The following is a 24,887-nucleotide window of genomic DNA, read 5'->3' as shown; positions in this document are numbered from 1 at the left end:
ATCAGAAAACACTACAGGCCATTTGACTAATCACATCTGTGTTTTGAGTCCCTGTTCTCTGTCATCTTTACTCTGTTTAAGGATGGTATGTTGAATATTCAGAATGTCAGCCTCAGCCTTGAAATGGGCCAGAGGTAAAATAGACAAGTCGGAACCAATATACCAAACATTCTAAATCACGCATAGTAAAATAAACGTATTTACACTTTAATACAGGTTACATACTTTTGTTACTTTTGAAATTATTCTGAAACAGTTGTTTTTGAAATACTGGTCTAAAATAAACACTTTACTGCACAAGCTAAAGTGGTTGCTTCTGTATAGTGTCAAAAATGTCTGCAGCATATTAAAGGGAGTCTTATACTCAACTAAGATACATTAAAGACATGCTGTCATTGCTTCCAAATTACTCCATGATTCAGAATAGATGTGGTTGATTAAAAACATATGGACCCTTTTGAACATATGGGAATCTGTCATTCAATGGACTAAACTACACTCCTTCACTAGGTAATGTAATGTCCCTTGATTGGCAGAAGGTATACCAGAAATATTACATTCTGGAACTTAAAAAAAAAGATTGTATAGTTAATTGCGGCCAATTAGCACTACATTAGTACCAGAAAAATTGAGGAGATTTTGATTATTGTCACTTATTAAGGCCATCGGCAAGAGTCCAGCATGTGAATGGCTAAAAGGCATTCAATTGCATGGCATAGTCTTTACTGTGGTTCACACAATGTGACTTTTCATTGTGATGGGTGCTGATGGTTCTACCACCAATGGGACCATCTTGGCCTATTATCTCTTTAACCTCACTATTTGTTCCTCTTCGTTAAAATTGAAAGCTGCATCGTCAGGTTTCGGTATCAGTTTTTGAAATCATTGTCTGAGCACAGTAAGAAGATTAATGGAGGGGCACCTGACCAGACTCCTGTCCTGCTGGTGAAAGAATTTCATTGTAATGTTATAGTAAAGTAGAAGTAATAGTAGTAAGTAGATGTAGAAGTGAAATAATAGTTAAGTTAAAGTAGTAGTAGTGTTTAAGCAGATAATTTAACAAAGCAGAGATAACACCAACAGCCACTTTATACTGCCACTGCCTCTGGTATTTATACTACGAAGTCCAGCTCCCTTCTCCCAGTTGCAGGCTGGATCTATGATTCTGCCACTCGAATCGGCAGTTGGATTTAGCAATGTAAATTTGGAGATTTTTGAAGTCTAGGGGAATCAAGGGATACAGGGATTGGGCGGGAAAGTGGAGTTGAGGTCGATGATCAGCCATGATCTTATTGAATGGTGGAGCAGGTTCGATGGGCTGTAGGGACTACTCCTTTTCCTATTTCTTATGTTTTTATGTTCTTAAATGCTAATGGATACTGGTCTCTTGGAATCCAAATTAAGCAATGCCAGTATAAAAATGTCTAATCTCGAACAGGCCTCTTCCTCATGACCCACCCCACCCACGCCCCCACCCCCTCCTGCCATTCTCATGCGGTGAGAATTGGATGGCAGATCAGTAACACTTACTATCTTCAGGTCCAGCGCCCCATTCCTCCTGCCCTTACTCCGCTGCAAGTTGGGATTGGTTTAATAATGGTGCAAAACCATGTCCAGCTACTATCAGCGGGAACATTTTGCCCTTTTAATCCTCTAAACCGACTCTTTTGCACATTAGCCCACTAAACCTGCTGTTTCATCCACTGACCTTTTAAACCGACTGTTTCACACACTAATCTTTTAAACCTGTTGTTTTATGCATTAATCCTCTAACCCCGCTGCTTCACACATTAATCCTCTAATCCTGCAATTTCACACATTATCCCTTTTAAACCTGCTGTTTCACCCCATAACCCTTTCAGGACAACAGACCTCACTGCAGCCTCTGAAAAGCATTCACGCTTTATGATATTGTAACTTCTGAAATAATTCTCCACAAAATCTTTAATTATAATGTTATCACACCCATTTAGTGTCTAAGGGTCAGGATAGTTTTCAACATGTATAAACTTTAGATGCGTCAGAAATTAGCCACTTCCTTTTTACAATTTCATGATATGTGAACATATATGAATAACACATGGGACAATTGAAAACTGCCTTTCCAAGTAAACAATAAGAACATCCATTAATGCCCATAACTGCTGCATTGTGTGCTGAACCTCAATGTAATCTCTAGTATTTTCAGATATGCAAGAATATCATTGTAATTCTTGCAGATCATTAAAGATCGACATAGACCAGCTCACTTACATCAGAGTGTTTCATCATCTGCACCCTTGTTAAAGACAAATAGCTGTGAGGAAATAGGAAACGATATCTGTTTTATTGTATTACTGAGTGCTGTTGACATAATGGAGGGAGCTGTCGTGTTAATGTTACTGGACTTGATGGTACAATGGAGCTGTTAGCAGCCATTAACCTAGAATGCCACAGCTCTAAGTTAATTGAGCTCCTTTTTACTATCCAACAGTAGCTCACCCACGCCAGTTACCACAATTATGCCATCGGTACACATTACTAAAATATTCAGCAGACTGTTAAAGTCCACTTCCAAATTGAGATTTGTGTTTACCTGTGTGCATTGCCAATTGAGGCCATTGGGTATTCGATCCCATAGTGTGAGCACATAACTCTTGGGTAATTTGTGATATTGTTTGCAGAAAAACTACTGATGTCAAATAGACATGTACACATAGGCATTCTAATAGACAAAGCTGTCCAATTAAGAACGTGTTTTATTCAATAACCTATGAGTATCTATGTGTCTAATAACTTTATTCAGTACACTCATACAATACACAACATACCCACAGTGTCTCTGTTAAATTTACTTAAACTATTTTAAAAGATAAAGCGAACAAGTTTGGAATGTGTCGCTTACCTTAGAGCCCCGCTCATTAAAAATTATTTCAACGTCTAAAATTTTACCAAATTGCTGTAAAAGAAACAAGAGAGGCAATCATTAGAAATATTACACTGTGATTCACAAAGTACAAACTTCAGAAACAATCCTTTTCATATGGAGCTGAAAAGCTTCTGCTCCCTCGCAAATGTACAGCCACGCATAGTGCTGAAGGGGAGCAGAAAGCAGAGATTGTGTGAGGAGTTTGAACATGGAACGGAAGCATCATGTACTGAGAGTTATCAATTTAATTGCATCACAGTATTCAGTTAATTCTTTTCAACAATAGGGTTATCTCTGCAACACAGAAGATAACACTGCATAATTTTCTCTTAAAAAGTGTCATGCAATTACTTGTAAGTTTATTGAAAAGAAGATGACATGACTAGGCTTTCCAATTTTCAGGTTAAAAACATTAAAACTCAATAACCATTAAAGACATATAAAATGCATTCTTCAACTTTGACTATTTCATATGATTTTATTGTTAACAATGTGGGTTTATGATTCTGGGCTTACTCTAAAGTAACAGAGACCATTACTGCTCGAGATTGTTATTTGCACCAGAATTAATGGCTTTCAATCCATGAGGTAAGAAAGGTGACAATATTTGCTCTGATTTATATATCGTTTTCATGTGGGGAAGCACCAAAACATCCCAAACATTGCCCAACCAAAAAAAAAATCACTAAAGTAAGCAACATACACTTGAGCAATAATCCTCATTCACTGACATTTGGCCTCAAAATATTATGAGGTGGCACTCCATCAGGATCTGATAACCCTTCAAGAAAGAAATGCAGCCTAGAGCATATACATGGCAGCAACAAGTGAGCTGAGACAGTCACATACTCAGGAGTCAATAGATATTACTTACTTGAGCTTGTGCTTGCAGTTAAAACATAATCAAAACTAGATCAATGTAGTGGCTTGATTGCCTATCCATTACCACATGGGTGCAGGTATAAGGCGTAATACCATTCTAACAACTGTATATGTAGAAAAATGAATGGCGGTGGTGAACTGCAGATTTGTATGTGATTCCACATTGTTATGTATTTGCTTCATGGATTCTTTGCTTAAGAATTCATAGCAACACGTTGCTATTAAGAACTAGTTGGTTTATTAGCAAAAGGTTTAACAATCACACTACACATCACCAGTTCATCCACTAGGCTCATAACCACCTGCCTCATCATGGATCCCCCAAACCTAACTGGCTGGGGTTTTATTGAGTCTTGTGAACATCACATAACTGGCTAAGCCACCCCAGCTCTACAACTATTTTAGATAGAACTTTTAAATCAAGTATCCCCTTTTAGTAAGGGCACTAGAACCCTCAAATTTCCAAATCAACTGGGAACTTTGCCAAATTAAATAAAAATTTTGTTCCCGGGGGTGATGGTACACTCCAGTCCCTCTGGTACCCACCTCTCCCGAAAGGTTGCGAGCATACCGGTGGACACCGCGTGCTCCATCTCCAGGGATACCCTGGCGTGAACGTAACCGTGGAAGATAGACAAGCAGTCATACTCACAGGTGCACACATTACACACTTCAGCACAAGTCATTTTGTATTCATGTATGTACAGGCCCAAAACAAATGAGGGACTCCTTCCTCCATGCAGATCTGTAATTCAAAAATCTACTATTTTGCAAAACATTTTTATTTATGAAAAAGCCCGGTATTACATTGGAAAAGGTGACTGCACCCAACAGGAGGTTGTCAGGGATAAAGAACAACAGGTACAATACGCAAAAAGAAAGACTTGCATTTATATAGCACCTTTCATGACATCCCAAAGCACTTCTCAGCTAATGAAGTGTAGTTACTATTATAATGTAGGAATCGTGGCAGCCAATTTGCGCACAGCAAACTTCCACAAACAGCAATGTGATAATGATCAGATAATCTGTTTTAGTGATGTTGATTGAGGGATAAATTTTGGCCAGGACACCGGGGATAACTCCCCTGCTCTTCTTTGAAATAATGCCACGGGGTCTTTTACATCCACCTGAGAGAGCAGATGGGACCTCAGTTTAATGTCTTATCATGAAGGACAACATCTGTGACCGTGCAGCACTCCCTCAGCACTGCACTGGAGTGTTAGCTTAGATTTTTGTGCTCAAGTCTCTGGAGTGGGACTTGAACCCACAACCTTCTGACTCAGAGGCAAGAGTGCTGCCCACTGAGCCACAGCTGACATAAGTGAAGCAATGGACATGTGATGCAGATATGAAAATGACAGGGAAATAATCTTCCTGTCTCATAGTAGGTATCACAGTAAACAACAGGCTCTGGCAGTGATATTGGGTTTTGTTTCTCTGCATGTTACAAAGGAATAGTACAGCTTGCATATATTGTATTAAAAAATGAGCTGTTGTTTATGGAGTTTTATATTTGAGTAAACTGATTGCTCCATGGGAACCACAGCTCTGGTGTGAGAACTACAACAACGAGTGGCAATGTTTGTGCTGATTCTGGATCTCGCCTCTTCGCTTGAGGGTTTATGCTATCAAAGTTTCTCTCCGCCCAATGTCTTTCTTAAAGGCAAACTGTGGACCCAGCCTTGTGATACCAGGTAGACCTAATCTCTCCAATTAAAGTCCAATGCTGGACCCAGCCTCTATGGTCCCAGGTTAACTCTGGGCCTGGTCTCTCCAATTAAGGGACATCGCTGAAGCCTGTCTCTGTGATCTCTGGGCAATTCTTTACCCAGCCTCCTGCGATTGTTCCTTTCAAAGGTTAAAAATTCCTTCATTCTGTTGGTTCTGAAATGTCCCTACTTATTACATTTCAGAAAAAGCCTCAAAACATTATAATAATCTGCAACCAAGGAGATTTCTGCCATAGTTGTCTTATCCAGGTATTCTCATTAAACAAACATGTCATAAGTGAGGATTTCCATGAATATTGATTGAAAAGCATAATCTATTTTTTTATATCCTTAGCATTTATACCTAATGACTGAATATTTTTCATCTAAATTAATTTTCAGTGCATGTATTTTATCCACATTTTATAGCCTCTAAAACTGCTTCTGTGTTTTTTAAATTTAATTTCCCATTATATTGCATTAAGTTTAAGCTAAGGTAAGGGTGCTTAATATTTTATCATGAATAAATCTTTTAGTTAAAAGTACAGCAGAAATATTTCTAGAGAAAACACAGTAACATTCCACTTAGAATTCCTGGACATGTTTCATTACTGAATACTCTGTAAAGCTTTCCCACTCCAAACACCTTCACCAAAATCTCCACAAATTATTTCCTGCAAATGATTAATTCTGATTATAAAACAAATTAGAGAATTGAACAGAGCCACAGATCATATCTGTAATTTGTAATATTCAGAGAGTGAACCGAATTGTCTTTTTTTCGGTTGGAATTTTTGCCTGTGTTCAAATTGTTATTTAATGCTTATGGGATTCAATGACTATTTCTGATAAGTGAATACAATTTTGGCAGAAAAACAGTTGCTCACTAAACAGTAATAGCTTCCAGTCCTACTTTAGTACTCAATTCTATTTGATTTTTTTTATCATTTCATTTCATTCCAAAACTGCAAATAAAGATCCCTGTGAATGTGTTGTGAAATTGGGTGCTTAAAACTAGATTTGCCCAATTTAGGATTTATCAGGGCAGGCTAGGAGTAGAAATTGTTATACGTTGCACCCATTTATTGGATGTAAAACAGGTGCAATTTAGTAATGGATTATCTGCACCCAATCTGCGCAGGTATTGGTCCCACTGTCAAATTATGGAACCAATTTTTAAGGCGTCCTAAGCCTAAATATGTACCTAGAAATTAGCCTCCTTAGCACCTCTTGTTATCGCCTCCAGGGGGCGATAATGGGACGCTAAGCACATTGTGACAGGGCGCAGCGAGAAGGTCGACATATTCAGCAGGAGGTTTGCGGCGGCGGTATGGTGTTGCACTCCGATCTCCTTCACCCGGAGATCGTGACATCATCACCGTGCGCATCGCCCTGGTAGTGCCCCGGACCCGAACTTCGGTTCCGATCCCTACTGCATCGCCAGGCCAAAACACTGGCAGCTGCAGCAGGCATTCATCGGGAGACTGGGTGCTTTGAGGACGATGCTTAAAGGTGAGGTGGCCGTGGTAAGTAAAAGAAAATTGTCACTCCTCTGTTTCAATTTTTTTCAGATCTTCTTTGCCAGCAATTGATCAGCCCGGCTCTCTGCTGCAGTGCGTCGGGCTGATTGGGCCAGATTGCGGCTGCCGTCGGGAAGCAGGTAAGTTCTTCTTTTGCAGAGCCTACAGCGATGGCCCTTCCCTTTAAAGGAGGGAAGCAGCCTTCCAATGAGACAGCGCTGCATGGCCCATTGTGCAACACTGCTCCACTTACCACCCCACCGACTGCCTCCTGTGCTCCACAAAGGAAGTGGAGCGCCTAATTTAGTACACCACTTCCTTCCTGGAGCATAAACGGCAAATTTTTTTAAAGTTTGAAAACATTAGTGCCTGGTGCTAATTTTGCAAACTTCTAAACATTGGGGCGGTCCCGAATTTCTCTCCCTTCGTGTCTAATGCCTGTCAAAGGGCCCCTTTCTCAAATTGGTCACCTTATGAGAGGGGTAGGTTTGGGCCTGCACCGTTCATGATTTTTCAGCGTCCCCTGCAGTCGCCTACCAAAGATAAGTTTTTGAAGCTTTTCACCTTCCTATGGAGCCAGTAAGAGCAGCAGTGCTTCCCCACCTTCACAGAAGTCACAATCGCTCCCTCCCTCCCTCCCTCAGCCCGCTCTGACCCTGCTCACACAAGGCAGGCAGCCGGAAATTATTTTCTTCCGTGAAGCCAGCTGCCAGTGGAAGAGCAGTCAGTGCCCACAGCTTGGCCCGACTATACAGATGAGGCCCAAACGCAAACCTCGGGCCTCCACAGCACCAAATCTGGGCCCCGGAAATGTGTGCATATTCTGGCAGTGTCATTGCTGGAGGACGCCAGTGGGCAAAATCCCATGCAACTGCTAATATTACATTCCGTGTATAGATTTCCAGTACTAAGAGAAAAGGCAGACTTCAATTTGTTTTGAAAATGCATTTTGAGTGATTCGATTGGATCATGAATAAATGTTACAAGCAACTGTTTACATTGATAATTCCCCTTATAAATGTTTACATAGGCAGTTACAATGTCAAAACATGATTATAACAGGAAGCAAGATTTATTGATGGGAAGTAAAGTTTGTGGACAAGCAGTGTGCGATACACAAGACTTGTAATAAGATATATAGATTACCCTACCAAATAATCCAAATTATAGTCATCTTTGAGCAATGTAGAGGAAATGGGGCTTTACAAACATAAAGTGCATTGATCCAATATGAAGGGCTTGGAATTAGCAGATGAGATTTCTTTTGCTAAAAAATATTTGTCTTTGTTCACTGTATTATCAATATCTTCCCTCTCCCTCTTTTAGTATTGTTTTTGAGGGCATCAATTTTCTGTCCAATTACTGCATTGTGTTTTAAATCTTAATGAACCCTTGGAGACAAGTTGAGATTCTCATCGCGATCTCTCTCCTTTTCTGACAGGACATAATAAAGGCTTTTATTATAAATGGCTAATTACTACAAAACTCTCATTTTAATTGCTGTGAAAAGTCTATGAGTTCTATTTTCTGCTGGAGAAACGGTGGGCTCAAAGTGCTTAGTTGACACATCAGATCATTGAAGAGAGGTGACAGATGCGGAGAGATTCTCAGAGCCTCTTTCTAAATGATCGCTGATGTCAAAACATAGCTTGCAGACCATTTAAGTGAGATCTGTAACATTTAAAAAAAATAAATGGGACCAGTCAACCATTTCATGGTAACTAGAAAGGAATACTTCCTGAGTAGCAGGGTCGTTAGGTCATGTGATTAAAGCACAATCCTTTCAAATACACTCCAGACCCTGTGCCCACAGATTTATTTTCTCTGATTGGAAATTGGTGTCATAGTAGTCTATATGAGCACTAGTTTTTAAAATGCAGCCTCAACAGAGTGGATGCTGGGAAACGGAGTTGAAGCCTCTGCGTAAATTCTTATCTGCATTGCCTGGGTGTAAAGTACAGGCAGCCCTGTCCTGTTCCGGATAAGGGATTTTTCCGGACGAGGGGTGGTCATGTTAAATTGGATGGTACAGGTACTGAGCAAGGAGATATCGGGGCTGGCTGGCTTGGGGCTGGGAGTGCGGCAGAGAGATCGGGGGGGGGAGCGGGGGGGGGGAAGGATGGGCGGGGGATCGTGGAGTCAGGCCAGCGATTGCGGGAGTCGGCAGCAAGGAAGGACTTCAATTTATTCGTGTCGGAGTTCTGCGCATGTGCCAACCAGTGGCCGGGAATTGTTCCGGTCGAGGGTGGTTCCAGATAAGGGAGTTCTGGATAAGGGAGGTTCAACCTGTATTAACTGGGTGGAGTGCAGCGAGGGAAATCAGGTGGACAGCATTGCACACCTTAGGCAGAGCTTGGCCAGTTTTCCTGCCACTAGGCAGTTACAAAGATACAAAGCTATTGAGCAGGAAAAGGCCAGCTGGTCCATCAAGCCTGATAGATGGAGCATCCTGACTGGACACTTCCAACTCCGCCCATCTCCTGCTGTGTTATCTCCTGGAAGAGGGAAAAAAAGAGACAAAGCCTGGGCCAATAAGGGAAACAATACCTCAGGTGATCAAAACCAGTCCAGGAGATCACATGGATCGTGTGTTTAAAAAAAAAGAAAGACTTGCATTTATATAGCGCCTTTCATGACCACCTGACGTCTCAAAGTGCTTTACAGCCAATTAAGTACTTTTGGAGTGCAGTTACTGTTGTAATGTAGGAAACGCGGCAGCCAATTTGCTCACAGCAAGCTCCCACAAACTGCAATGTGATAATGACCAGATAATCTGTTTTTTTTGTTATGTTGATTGAGGGCTAAATATTAGCCAGGACACTGAGGACAACTCCCCTGTTCTTCTTCAAAATAGTGCCATGGGATCTTTTACCTTCGCCTGAGAGGGTAGTTGGGGCTTCAGTACAACGTCCCATCTGAAAGACGGCACCTCCGACTGTGCAGCAAACCCTCAGCACTGCACTGGAGTGTCAGCCTAGATTTTATTTGTGCTCAAGTCCCTGACTTGAACCCACAACCTTCTGACTCAGAGGTGAGAGTGCTACCCACTGAGCCACAGCTGCCACTGCTAACTGTGAAGCCATTCATCTTCTATATGATGTGATCATTGCCCCAGTCGTGAACCGGTCCAACTCTCCCCTGAAGGCATCGAGAAAGTCAGCACCCAGCACACCAGCCAGCAACGCATTCCAGAGGCCCACTGCTCTGGGAAAAGAAGAATTGCCCAACACTCAATCTTCCTAAGCTTGCGAAAATCTATCCCACTTCAACTGAGGAATTTCTTCTCTGTGGGTTGTAAATCTGTGGAATTTGCTGCCGCAGAGAGCTGTGGAAGCCGGGACATTAAATAAATTTAAGACAGAGATAGACAGCTTCTTAACCGATAAAGGATTAAGGGGTTATGGGGAGCGGGCAGGGAAGTGGACCCGAGCCCATGATTGGATCAGCCATGATCGTATTAAATGGCGGAGCAGGCTTGAGGGGCCGTATAGCCTACTCCTGCTCCCATTTCTTATGTTTTTATGTAACTACTTAGATCTTCGTTTTTAGTCCATGTAAAGGAGCTGAAGATCTCACTCATCTTCCTGATGGTTGTGAAATTAGTTTGTGGAATTTAAATGACTTGACTATTCCAATGCACTCCTGGCCAATCTCCCACGTTCTACCCTCTGAAAACTTGAGGTCATCCAAATCTCTGCTGCCCGTGTCCTAACTTGCACCAAGCCCCATTCACTCATCACCACTGTGCTCACTGACCTGCATTGGCTCCCGGTTAAGCAACATCTCAATTTTAAAATTCTCATCCTTGTTTTCAAATCACTCCATGGCCTTGACCCTCCCGATCTCGGTAACTTTATCCAGCCTCACAGCCCTCCGAGATATATGCGCCTCTCTAATTCTGGCCTCTTGCGCAGTCCTGATTTTGATTGCTCCACCATTAGCTGCCAAGGCTCCAAGCTCTGGAATTCCCTCCCCAAACCTCTCCGTCTCTCGACCTCTCTCTCCTCCCAGAAAGCGCTCCTTAAAACTACCTCTTTAACCAAGCCCCTGCCCTAATATCTCATTAAGTGGCTCGGTGTCCAATTTTGTTTGATAATACTCCTGCGAAGCACCTGGGGATGTTTTAATGGCGCTATATAAATACAAGCTGTTAATGAGTTATCAGCCTAGTTCTCAACTCAGCTGAATTTACAATTCTAAACAAGTCTTAAATTTGGCTTTTCTGATCTTTATGCATCACAATCTAATTACAAGTAGAAAGTATGGGAAATAAAAATATCACAGTAGTACGAAGCAGAGGAGATTAGGTGAATCTTCTGAGATTGCCGTTTAGCTACCATTGGTCGTGCAAAGAGGGTTTATGCTGCAGCTCACCCGTGTTGTACATAACCTTCAATGCTTAAAGATGTCACTGGCTGGAAAGAATGTTCCTTTCCTTGACACTTACCTCTGACTTTAATGAGAATCACAAACAGACACAAGAATGTCATTAATATATTGAGCCAGAGTACACTACCTAAAATGGAAATATTTATTTGAATTTATTCCCGCATTGTAACAGCCAAGCTACATCTACATGACCTTTTTAAAATAGCAGAGATGTGAAACGGATACTTTTCAGTGAAAAAAAAATCATAAAATACTGGCAGTCAAACAATGTATAGCAGCAGAATCTAAATTAATTTAATGCCTTTAATTGTGTAGTGCTGTCAATACACAATATACATTAAAAATCTTACTTTGTCACAATCCCTTTTTAACGATGAATTCCTATGTTCACAGTAAGCTTTCAGTAGAAGCAGTACAGCGCCACCACTGATGGGAGGGGGTAATTAAAGCTTGCCAAGTTTACATAGGCTAGTGTTATCCAATGGAAATTGCAACAGCAGTATCGTTTTAGCTGCATGCACTGACTTCCGCAGAAAATGGTTTACATAACTTACACAATACAGATAAATGTATTTATTTAACAATCATCACCATCATAGGCAGTCCCTCGGATAGTAAATGTATTTATTTAACAATACCATCAGTCAGCAACCATGGAAGTTTTAAAGCGCTCACACCAATCAAATAACACTCGCACATTGTGCTTTTCATCTTACCATTGCACCAACAAACGCATTAAAGATTAAAGTACACCGCATTGAGATCACATGCCCAATGATGGTGTCTATTACTCATTTTTAGTTGCTAAATAGAAATGCAATGAGCCACATCTGGATTCTCAACTAGCCATACATGGTTAGTGGGCCAACAATGACATAGGCAATTTCCATTATAAATCTGGACAGGAATTTATAATGTAAATATAAAAATCATCATCATAGGCAGTCCCTCGAAACGAGGATGACTTGCTTCCACGCTAAAAAGGGATGAGTTCACAGGTGTTTCAATGAAGGACCTAATATTCCAGATCCCAAACTACATCTTGGAGGGTGGAAGATGCCTGTGTTTAGATTTTTTTAACGTGTGGTGGCCATTGCACACCAGCCACCACACGGGCTTGACGGAGCTAGGCCTTGGTCCAGTGGCAAGGATTACCCCAGATGACTGGAGACCAGCTCTGCTGCACGGACCGAGCGCGCACACATATCGCAATGTGGGCCGGCCCATGCTGCCCCTGGGCCCTCGCCTCTCCTGGGCCCCGGCCACTTCCTTCTACAAATGACTTTAAAATGGGGAATCAGTACACATTGGTTCAATTACTCCCTGTCTCCAATCCCTCTTCACCTGAAGAAAGTGTTGGGAGTGTTATGCCACTCCATCACATGGCCACAAACTTGAGCCTCCACATTTATTGTACAGCCACTGTGTTTTGTCATGCATTTTTATTACCCAAATAACCTTTGAAAAGGCCAACATATACATTAAAATATTAGCCCACGTCAAGGCTAAAAACACTGTTGGGTCGAAATTCATTTTTTAATGCCACCCGTTGCCACCACTAACAGGCGACTAAGTCCTTATCGTTGGCGGCAGCCGGGTTCCTGGGCTGACTGGAAATTTAGTTGGGTGGTGGGGGCAGCGCCAAGATGTACCACTGCGCGCTTGGCCGCCGCCCACGTGGTGATGTCAAAGAGTGTATAACGCCCCCTTGCCGCTGCTGTGATATTTGGTAAGTACCGTAGTCTTACCGGCAGGCGACGGTACAATCTGGGAGAGGTGATGGGACATCGGGGATCCCAGGGCGGTAGCATCCAGGGCTCAAGGTAAGTGGTTATGATTTTTGATTTTAGCATTTAAGTATTAAAGGGACCAGTGGGGAGGGAAAGTGTCCAAAAATGTTTTTCCATTTTTTTAAACTCGCTTGCCGACCGGCGGGAAAGTCAGCCGGCCTCTTGCCGCTCCGTTGGCGCCCGAGGATGAGTGTGCAATGCCACTTTTAGCGCTGCTCTCTCATCTTTTGGGGGGCAAAACTGAATTTTGCATTTTGAGGTGGCACCTACCGCCTGGTGTTAAAATCAGCACTCAGCCGGTGTCACGATCTCAAAAATGGCGGGATCGATTTTCGACACCTCTATCTCCACATGTGGCTGCATCTCTTTAAATTTAACCATCATTCTTTGTCAGCAGCCCTTTAAGGGTTACTTGCCTGCAATTTCCTGGCCTCTTCTAACAATCTTCCAATGCCACATTCAATATGGGCTGAAGACTTGGCCACATTATGCAAATGGACCTGACCCCACCTGTGGTGGTCAACATAAAATGATCAGGCCGATGCAACTAACAGACCTTGCACATGAATAATAGTCATGTGGACCACGGGGCAACTCGCTCGCTCCTGTGGACCTGTACCTCAGCAAGGGATCACTGTCTTCAGCAGAGAAGGAGGGGAGAATAACTGGTGTTGAAAATTGCCAAAAGTCACAAAGAGAATCAGTGGGATGGACATTTCTTGTGTTGACCCAAAGAAAGAGAAATTGGGCCATGATTACAAGCTAAGTAAATATGGCTTAAGGAGTAACTATATTAAAATGTAATATTTTAAGGGCTAGAAATTCAATATAGCCAAGAAATGGGCAATGTTTAGACTAAAAATGGTTAAGTAGCGCCAGTTGAAAATCGTCTGGGCTGCATGCAAAGTTTATCCTCACATTAAAATGATTGCAGTCATGATTCTTGTCTAAAAACCCAAGCTCATTGGCATTACAGTGAAAAGCTGGATCACTATCGGGGGCAGTCTACCGCAAGTAATGATTACCACAGGCTTTTTTCACTGCTTAAAAGGGCGGTTCATTAATGCAGCAGCATCTCATTCTCAGCATTGTTGGGTGTGCAGCTTCCTCAACAACCATAAGAAGAAGGACAAGGAGAAGGAGCACTTATTCACAAATCCTGATGGCAGATCACCGCACCAGGGAGAGTCTGGAAGTTTTCTGATGAAGCTTTGGAGGCATTGGTTTTAGCGGTGGAGAGAAGGTGGGCGCTCCTGTACCAACTGGCAGGGGGCCCTCGTCACAAGTCTGCCGGACCATGTGGAGGGAGGTGCCGCACCACATCACGGGCAGCACTGTGGTCCACTTGACCCACACACAGTGGAGGAGGAAGATTAACAAGCTCACACAGGTGGTCAGGGTGAGTGAAGGCTTCAACTGCTACATACCACCATCTGTACCACAAGCTTCACACACTGCTCAATGCACCACACCCTCAGCACTCACCCACCAACGATCTCTACCTAGCCACACTCACACCCACATCTCACACCTTGCACACAGCTATTCAACTATGGCAGGCAAAGCGTCATTCGTTATTAGAATTCATGTGATATGTGTGATAGGCTTATAGACACATTTATTAGTTGTGTTTGGAATACTTTGTAGTCTCTCTCATTTCACCTTTGTGCCCAGGAGGATGCTGTGATTGGGCGTGAGACAGGGATTGTGTGATGGGGATATGGTGAGCTATGGAGATCTGGGGTTTCATTCATGTGAATCAGAGTCTGATGAGCTGGTCACAGACAGCCCGTTCACAAGGCTGATTGTTTTGGTGTCTCCTCTCCCTCTGCCGTAGATCCTGGAGGGCAAGGTCCACTGCCAGTACAGTCGCCATGACTTTTAGCTAGTGTAGATTGGAGCTTTTCAGAAATAATGATGGAGTTTTGTTCTTGCCACAACACTCCCTGACACCAAAGAACCTTGAAATGAATAAAGAAAACTCTTCCAGTAGCAGGAAGTAGCACACAGCCACTCAAATGTCAAAAACCTGTCAGGTGCGAGTGATTGGTGATGATCTGTTTAAATAGCATCGCTGGAGATGGCTTCCTGCTGCTGCAGGCCAGCTGGAGCTGTCGTTGTTTTCTCCAGCCGATAAGTCCATTGGCTGTAATGAAGTTGGGAATCGGGCGTCAAGTGAGCATTGCACACTCTCTGACATCATGAGCTCTGTGATGGCGATGTCCCCAGCGATTGAGTTCAGCGGCAACACCAATATGGCATGAGACACTGGAACCAGCATCAGGTGGCGTTAAAGCTCTCAATGGTATTTTAGAGCCATCTCGTGGCGCTAACGTGTGGCGCAAACCACACAAATTTCTCCCCCTTTGCTTTTTAATTCACAAGTACGTGTGAAAATGAGATTTATAATAATTGTCAAAAGAATTAGAGAGTAAATATCTTCACACAGAGGGTTGTTAAGATCTGGAACGCACTACCTGAAAGGCCGGTGGAATCAGATTCCAGAGGAATATTCAAAAGGCAATTGGACATGTATTTGCAGTGGACGAATTTGCAGGGTTATGGGCAAAAAGCAGGGGTCTGGGACTATATTGGACAGCTCTTTCAAAGAGCTGGCACAGACACAATGGACCGAATGGTCTCCTTCAGTGCTGTAAGATTCGAAGAAATTCGGGTCTTTTCCGTCTCCCATTGGTGCTAACGGGCCGCAATCGAATTTTTGCCCGGGTAGCGGCGTCGCTAACGAAATCTGCTAAATTCAGTGGGAGTTTGGCAACAGCGGTAACCCATAGCACCCCGCTTTGCTGCGTCAGCGATGACGACGCCATTACTGTGCGCAGCGCCCCGTTATTGTCCCAGACCCTAAATTGGGTCTCGCCCCCGAAGCTGCGCCGGACGATGCCAGTGACAGCTTCGGGGACGTGAACCAGGAGGCCGGCTGCTCGCATGGCGATACTTAAAGGGGAGGTGGCAGCCAGTAAAAAAATTTTTTTGCCAACTTTCGTCTGCGCCCCGTTGGTGCTTCGAACGTGGGGTCTGTGCCGCGATCGATCAGCCTGGCATTCTGCTCAAAAGTGTGTTTGAAGACCAGGCCCTCAAATCTACCACCAAGCTCATGGTCTACAGGGCTGTAGTAATACCCGCCCTCCTGTATGGATCTGAGGCATGGACGATGTATAGAAGGCACCCCAAGTCGCTGGAGATATATCACCAATGATGTCTCCGCAAGATCCTGCAAATCCCCTGGGAGGACAGGCGCACCAACATCAGTGTCCTCCATCAGGCTAACATCCCCAGTATTGAAGCACTGACCACACTTGATCAGCTTTGCTGGGCAGGCCACATAGTTTGCATGCCAGTCACGCGACTCCCTAAGCAAATGCTTTATGCGGAGCTCCTTCATGGTAAACGAGTAAAAGAAAGACATTGAAACCGTTATAAGGACACCCTCACAGTAAAGTGCGACATCACCACTGACACCTGGGAGACCCTGGCCGAAGACCCTGAGCTCTTCGAGTCTCAACGTAAAGAGCGTGAAGAGGCCAAGCGCAGGCAGCAGAAGGAGCGCGCGGCAAACCTGCCCCACCAACCCCTTCCTTCGACGAATATCTGTCCCACCTGTAACAGGGTCTGTGGCTCTCGTATCAGACTGTTTAGCCACCAAAGAACTCAGTTTGGGAGTGGAAGCAAGTCTTCCTCGATTCCGAGGGACTGCCTATGGTGATGATGATGGATGATGATTCTGCTGGAGTGCCGGGCTGTTGGCACGGCAACCCCGCTCCCTGGTGCTCCATGGAGGCCCGTTTTATCCCCGCAGAGTTTTCAGTTTGGTCCCTTCCCTTTAATGAAGGGAAGAGCCCCTCCTACACGGCCGCGCTATGTGGCCCAGTGCGTAGCACTGCGCCCCGCTCCCGACCCACTACCGCCACAGAAATTAAGTGGAGCACATTTTTTTGTACTCCACTTCCTTTTGGGGATGGTGACCCGAATTTAGCTAGCAGGGCGGGACTTCTGCGCCTGGCGCAAAATGCCCCGCCTCCCAGATGTTACCGCCCCCACACGGGGCGCAACACAATATTACCCCCTATGATTCTAAGTGCTGCTCCATCTGATTTCGCCCTATCCTCACACCTCACTCGACCAACACTAAATCTGCTTGTGACAATGGCCAGATGATTGTTCCTTGGCTTGTGTCAGATTTGCTCTGAACCAGTTGTTAGGAGGTGTGCAAGAGTGGCTGTTCTCATTGACTTTTCTGCTTTCCTTTGCAGAAGTCATTGGCCTCTGCTCAGCATTTCACTGTAACAATCTGGCTAATATCAAACACTCGGCAGTGTAGGAGATCATTGGGGCAAAATTCATGTCTCATTATTTCATAGCACCACATATGTTCCTCCACTGTGTTGCTTCACAGTAAGAGTTGTTAAATTATGGAAGAGGCTGCAGCCTAGTGCAGTGAAATTAGATTTAGTTGACGCTTTCAAAAGATTCCGTATTCAACAGGCACTGGAGAGAAATGGGTTTGATGACAAGGGAGGTGAAAATGATTTTTGTTCATTACTACCTCTCTCCTCTCTAACCCACCCCATTTCTGATCAAAAAGGAAGACAGGCCCTGCTGTATGACATTTTGCACTATGACTAGCTGATAGATGTGTGGAAAATGACTTATTTTATGCAAACTGGAATTTGCTTTTAAATAGGATTTTAGCACCACCCTTTTACACTTTTAGGTTGTGCCTCCTTGTTACCGATTCACTGACCAGTATAAATAATCTTTCACTCTTTACCCTTTCAAATTCTTTGAATTCTTTTATTAGAATTCCCTTAACCTCTCTGCTCTAGTGGTCACATCCTGTTCTTCAAGTCTCTCATAATTGTATCCTCTCATCCCTGGTATTATCTGTCTTTCAGATGAAACGCTAAACTGAGGCTCCGTCTGCCCTCTCAGGTGGAGGTAAAATATATCACAGCATTATTGAAGAAGAGCAGGGGAGATTTCCTACTGTCCTAGCCACTGGAACATAGTAATGTAGGAACAGGAGTCGAACCCTCGAGGCAGTTCAGCCAATTAGTTCATGGATGATTTGTACCTCAACTGTCTATAGGAAAATAGGATCAGGAGTAGAGGAATAGGCCATATTTATCCCCTCAACCAATACCACTAAAACAGATTAACTAATCATTTACCTCATTGCTGCTTGTTGATTTGTGTGCAAATTAGCTGTTGTGTCTGCCTACAAAATAACAGTAACTGCACTTTAAAAGTAATTAATTGGCAATGAGGTGCTTTGGGACATCCTGAGATATAAAAGGTACCATTTAAAGGCAGGTTCTTTCTTTAGTAAATCAACACAGCATTTTTTCATGTGCTGGAGAAATACCACTAGCGCTGTCTCCGCAAAATCCGACAAATTCCCTGGGAGGACAGATGCACCAATGTTAGCTTCCTCAACCAGGCCAACATCCCCAGCCTCGAAGCACTGACCACACTCGACCAGCTCCGTTGGTCGGGCCATATTGTTCGCATGCCTGATACAAGACTCCCAAAGCAAGCGCTCTACTCGGAACTCCTACATGGCAAGCGAGCCTAAGGTGGGCAGAGGAAACGCTTTGAGGACACCCTCAAAGCCTCCTTAATAAAATGCGACATCCCCACCGACATCTGGGAGTCCCTGGTCAAAGACCGCCCTGAGTGGAGGAAGAGCATCCGGGAGGGTGCTGAGCACCTCGAGTCTCGTCGCCGAAAGCATACAGAAAGCAAACGCGGGCAACAGAGAGAGCGTGTGGCAAACCAGTCCCATTCACCCTTTCCTTCAACGACCTGTGACAGAGTCTGTAACTCCTGTATTGGACTGTTCAGTCACCTAAGAACTCACTTTTAGAGTGGAAGTAAGTCTTCCTCGATTTGGAGGGACTGCCTATGATTGATTGATTGATTGATTTCCATGGCTCTACTATCCTTTCAAAAATAGGGTGCAGAGAAATACACACAGTACACCAATTGGGGTTGATCAATGTCTTGTACAGATTCATCATCTCTGCCTGATTGTGTGTTCAATGGCTCTATGTAAGAAAACTGGAATTCATGAAAAGCTAAAAGGCTTTTGAATCTTAGTGAATCTGTACCCACTCTCGGTTGGTCCAATCCATTGAGAGTTTTAACATTTAGGTTATATTTCCATTCTCAAAATATACTACTTCACTTATGTAATCAATGTTTACCTCCTACCATTTCAAAAGTGAAAGAGACACAACCAACTGGTAAGGTGTATCATGTTGGAGGTAGGTACCTGCGCCAGGAATCTCCCAATCAGCTGCTGTAACTTTGGTGGAAAATTGGCGGCAATCCTGTTTACGTGTCGATCCGATTTTTCCGCTAATCTTCTGCCTAAGTTATGGTGGCTGATCGGGAGCAACTGCGAGGATATTCTCGGCACTGGTGTTTAGAAGCATAGGGGAGCATAAGGTTCAGCAGCATTTGGGAGGAGCTGTTATTTGGTAGAGCTGAGTGAGATATGTTGCAGACTGTGCTGGGCATCCTGAGGTTAGGCAGGACCCTTGTGGCAATGCTGATGTGTTGTATTGTGTTCCTAACACAGATAAGGCTGCACACAGGGAGGTTAAAGTAACAGTGATCTCAGTCTTTAATAAGACACTCCAGAGTGAGGAACAGGCCTTAGGGGCCGGCTTATACACAGTGCTCCCAAGGGCTGCTGGGATCCCTTGGGACTTCAGGAGATGAGCTCCCTGGTGGCGGAACATGGGAGTACATGCTTTACAGATACACAACATCACTCCCCCGCCAAAGTCAAAGTGAAAACTATTTACAAGGTGAGGCAGTCGGGAGCCTTTCTTTCCCTGGTGGACCACCTCGGTACAAATGTCTGTCCTGGCGTGTTGTTGGCCCTGCAGGGCTGCTGGGTGAGCCTGGCCTTGCTGGGCTGTTGGGCGTGATGGGTTCAATTTCCTGGTCCGGCGTGGTGTTGTTGATTCTTTGGGTGTGTGTTGTGGGCTCGAAAAAGGTGGTGCCTGCTGTGGGTTGTTCAGGGCAGTCTGTAAACTGCAGCCTCATTTGGTCCAGGTGCTTTCTGCAAATTTTTCCATTGTCTAGTTTGACTACAAACACCCTATTCCCTTCTTTAGCTATCACCGTGCCCGCGATCCACTTGGGACATTGTCCATAGTTTAGCACATACACAGGGTCATTCAGATCAATTTCCCGTGAGACAGTGACGCGACCATCGTTTACATTTTGTTGCTGCTGCCTGCTCTCTACCTGATCATGCAGGTTGGGGTGAACCAGCGAGAGTCTGATTTTAAGTGTCCTTTTCATGAGTAGCTCAGCCAGGGGCACCCCTGTGAGCGAGTGGAGTCTCGTGCGGTAGCTGAGCAGTACTCGGGACAGGCGGGTTTGGAGTGAGCCTTCTGTGACTCGTTTAAGGCTCTGTTTGATGGTTTGTACTGCTCGCTCTGTCTGCCCATTGGAGGCTGGTTTAAACGGGGCCGAGGTGACATGTTTGATCCCATTGCGGCTCATGAATTCTTTAAATTCGGCACTGGTGAAACATGGCCCGTTGTCACTGACCAGTATGTCAGGCAGGCCGTGGGTGGCAAACATGGCCCTCAGGCTTTCAATGGTGGCAGTGGCGGTGCTTCCCGACATTATTTCACATTCAATCCATTTTGAAAGAGCGTCCACCACCACCAGAAACATTTTACCGAGAAACGGGCCCGCATAGTCGACATGGATCCCCGACCATGGTCTGAAAGGCCAGGACCACAAACTTAGTCGTGCCTCTCTGGGCGCATTGCTCAACTGAGCACATACGCTGCATTGCCGTACACAGGACTCTAATTAAGAGTCGATACTGGGCCACCACACGTGGGATCTGGCTATCGCTTTCATCATTATTGTACCCAGGTGTATGCTGTGGAGATCCGAGATGAACATCTCCCTGCCCCTTTTTGGTAGCACTACGCGATTACCCCACAATAGGCAGTCTGCCTGAATGGACAGTTCATCCTTTCGCCGCTGGAACGGCTTGATTGGCTCTTGCATTTCAACGGGGATGCCGGCCCAGCTCCCATGCAGTACACAATTTTTTACTCGGGACAGCAGAGGATCTTGGCTGGTCCAAGTCCTAATCTGGCGGGCTGTGACAGGTGATTTATAATTTTCAAACTCTTCCATGACCATCAACAAGTCTGCGGGCTGCGCCACCATCAACAAGTTTGCAGGCTGTGCCATTTCCACCCCCGTGGTGGGCAATGGTAGTCTACTGAGAGCATCCGCACAGTTCTCGATGCTTGGCCTGTGGCGGATGGAATAGTTATACGCTGATAGCGCGAGTGCCCACCTTTGTATGCGGGCTGAGGCATTGGTATTTATCCCCTTGTTTTCAGCAAACAGGGATATGAGGGGCTTGTGATCGGTTTCCAGCTCAAATGTGAGGCCAAACAGGTACTGATGCATTTTCTTTACCCCGAACACACACGCTAATGCCTCTTTCTCAATCATGCCATAGGCCTTCTCGGCCTTAGACAAGCTCCTGGAGGCATAGGCGACAGGTTGCAACTTCCCCGCAACGTTAGTTTGTTGTAATACACACCCAACTCCATACGATGACGCGTCACATGCTAGCACAAGTCTTTTACACGGGTTATACAATACACGCAGCTTGTTGGAGCATAAAATGTTTCTGGCTTTCTCAAAAGCAATTACTTGTTTTTTTCCCATACCCAGTTCTCACCTTTGCGCAATAACACATGTAGGGGCTCTAAAAGGGTGCTTAACCCCGGTAGGAAGTTACCAAAATAGTTGAGGAGTCCCAGGAACGACCGCAGCTCCGTGATGTTCTGTGGCCTGGGCGCGTTCCTGATAGTCTCTGTTTTGGCGTCTGTGGGCCGAATGCCGAGCGCCGCGATCTTTCTCCCCAAAAACTCCACTTCTGTTGCCATGAAGACGCATTTCGACCTCTTCAGCCACAGCCCTACGCGATCCAGTCGCTGGAGGACCTCCTCGTGGTTTTATAGGTGCTCGGCGGTGTCCCGACCCATGACCAATATGTCGTCCTGAAAAACCACCGTGTGTGGTACCCACTTGAGTAGGCTCTCCATGTTTCTCTGGAAGATTGCTGCAGCCGACCGAATTCCAAACGGGCATCTGTTGTAGATGAACAGTCCCTTGTGTGTGTTGATGCAGGTGAGGCCCTTCGAAGACTCTTCCAGCTCCTGCTGAAGTCAGGTCGAGCTTGGTGAACATCTTGCCTCCTGTCAGCGTCGCAAATAGGGAGCAGGTATTGGTCCTGTAGCGAGAAATGATTAATAGTTACTTTATAATCGCTGCATATCCTGACCGTGCCATCACTTTTGAGTACTGGAACAATCGGGCTGGCCCACTCGCTGAATTCCACTGGGGAGATGATGCCCTCGCGTTGCAGCCTGTCCAGCTCGATTTCCACTCTCTCCCTCATCATGTGAGGTACCGCTCGCTCCTTGTGGTGAATGGGTCGTGCCTCTGGGATCAAGTGGATCCGCACCTTCGCCCCGGAAAAGTTTCCAATGCCTGGCTCAAAAAGGGAAGGACATTTTTTAAGAACCTGGGTACATGAGGCCTCATCGACATCTGATAGCGCTCGGATGTCATCCCAGTTCCAGCAGATTTTGCCCAGTCAGCTCCTTCCAAGGAGTGTGGGGCCATCGCCCGGGACAATCCAGAGTGGCAGTTCATGCATCGTGCCCTCGTAGGTGACCTTGACCATGGCACTACCCAGGACAGTGATAAGCTCTTTGGTGTACATTCTCAGTTTCGTGCGGATGGGGCTCAGGGCTGGTCTGAATGCCTTGTTGCACCACAGTCTCTCAAACATCTTTTTACTCATGATGGATTAGCTAGCGCCAGTGTCCAGTTCCATGGCTACGGGTAAACCATTCAATTTATGTTTAGCATTATAGGTGGACATTTTGTCAAAAATGTGTGCACCCCGTGTAATTCAGCATCTGCCTCCTCTCTCTAAGGCTCGAAATTGCTTTGATTCACCATGGACCGATCTTCCTCTGCCACGTGGTGGTTAGCAGGTTTTGCAGAGCTTGCAGCTCATTTGCAAGCTCGTTGGAGGTGCCCCATTGTTCCACAGCTCTTGCAAACATACCCTTTGAAGTGGCATGAATAGGCTGAATGGAAGCCTCCACAACGCCAACAAGGTGTGAATTTTCTTGCATTCATCCTTTGTTGGGGATTCTGAGTCATCTGGGTCACCTGAGGCCTGCTGGCAGTTGCAGACTTGTGGGTTCTGCCCTGTACATTTCTGCTTGCAAACACAGTTCCAGTTAATTTATGAACATTGCTAGCACTTGTATGCTGAGAGATTTGTTTGGTGTTATTACTGGTGGACATAAATGCCTGTGCTATCGCAGTGGCCTTTCTGAGGGTCGGTGTCTCTCCAGTCAAAAGTTTTTGTAGGATGGTCTCGTGGCCAATGCCCAGTACAAAAAAGTCTCTGAGCATTTGCTCCAGGTAACCATCAACTCACATTGTCCTGCAAGTCGCCTTAGCTCGGCGACGTAGCTCGCCACTTCCTGACCTTCAGATCGCTGGCACGTGTAGAACCGATACCTTGCCATCAGCAAGCTCTCCCTCGGGTTAAGATGCTCCCGAACCAGTGTACACAGCTCCTCATATGACTTATCTGTGGGTTTCACCGGAGCCCGAAAATTCTTCATGAGGCTGTAGGTCAGTGCCCCGCAGACTGTGAGGAGGACCGCTCTCCTTTTTGCAGCGCTTCCTTCTCCGTCCAGCTCGTTGGCTACAAAGTACTGGTCTAGCCATTCGACATAGGCTTCCCAGTCCTCACCCTCTGAGAACTTCTCCAGGATAACCACAGTTTGCTGCATCTTTGTGTTGGATTCGTATTCTCGTTGCCAGTTATTGTGTTCCTAACACAGATGAGACTGCACACAGGGAGGTTAAACTAACAATGACCTCAGTCTTTAATAAGACACTCCAGAATGATGAACAGGTCTTAGGGGCCGGCTTATATACAGTGCTCCCAAGGGATGCTGGGATCCCTTGGAACTTCAGGGGATGAGCTCCCTGGTGGCAGAACATGGGAGTGCATGCTTTACAGATACACAACATGTTGCAGCAGAAGGACAGTCCTGGTGTTTAGCAGTACAGGGGCAGCAATACTGAAAAGGTCAGATACGGTAGCATTCTGGTTATATTACTGGACTAGTAATCCTGAGGCCTGAACTAATGACCCGGAGAAGTGAGTTCAAATCCCATCATGGCAGCTGGGGAATTTAAATTCAGTGAATCAAATAAATCTGGAATTAAAAAGCTAGCATCAATAATGATGACCGTGAAACTATCGGATTGTCATACAAACCCCAACTGGTTCACTAATGTCCTTTAGGGGAGGAAATCTGCTGTCTTTACCTAGTGCGGCCTATATGTGACTCCAATGTCCAATGTGGTTGACTCTTAAATGCAGCACTGTGGGAATACCTTTACCATAAGGATTGCAGCGGTTCAAGAAGGCAGCTCGCCACCACCTTCTCAAGGACAATTAGGGATGGGTAATAAATGTCTTGCAAGTGACGCCTACATCCCCTGAATGAATACATTTTACAACAGTGGGAGGGTTGTGGTTGTCTGGCTCAATTGAAGGGGCAGTTCTGCGGTT

The 24,887-nt window shown here is 45.0% G+C and overlaps 1 protein-coding gene across 5 annotated transcripts in view; it reads right to left on the bottom strand.

The window, feature by feature from the left end:
- The window catches only part of rbfox3a (RNA binding fox-1 homolog 3a), a 173,127-nt gene that overhangs the window by 94,063 nt on the left and 54,177 nt on the right, over window positions 1-24,887 (bottom strand). For all 5 annotated transcript variants that reach the window (XM_070858201.1, XM_070858204.1, XM_070858202.1 and 2 more), the window contains one exon: window positions 2,885-2,938. In XM_070858201.1, the coding sequence (XP_070714302.1) occupies window positions 2,885-2,938 (54 nt within the window). The remainder of the gene's footprint in view (window positions 1-2,884; window positions 2,939-24,887) is intronic.

Source organism: Pristiophorus japonicus, chromosome 16 (genome assembly GCF_044704955.1).
Source record: "Pristiophorus japonicus isolate sPriJap1 chromosome 16, sPriJap1.hap1, whole genome shotgun sequence".
Lineage (NCBI taxonomy): Eukaryota > Metazoa > Chordata > Chondrichthyes > Pristiophoridae > Pristiophorus > Pristiophorus japonicus.
This window is presented reverse-complemented; position numbering and strand designations above follow the sequence as displayed.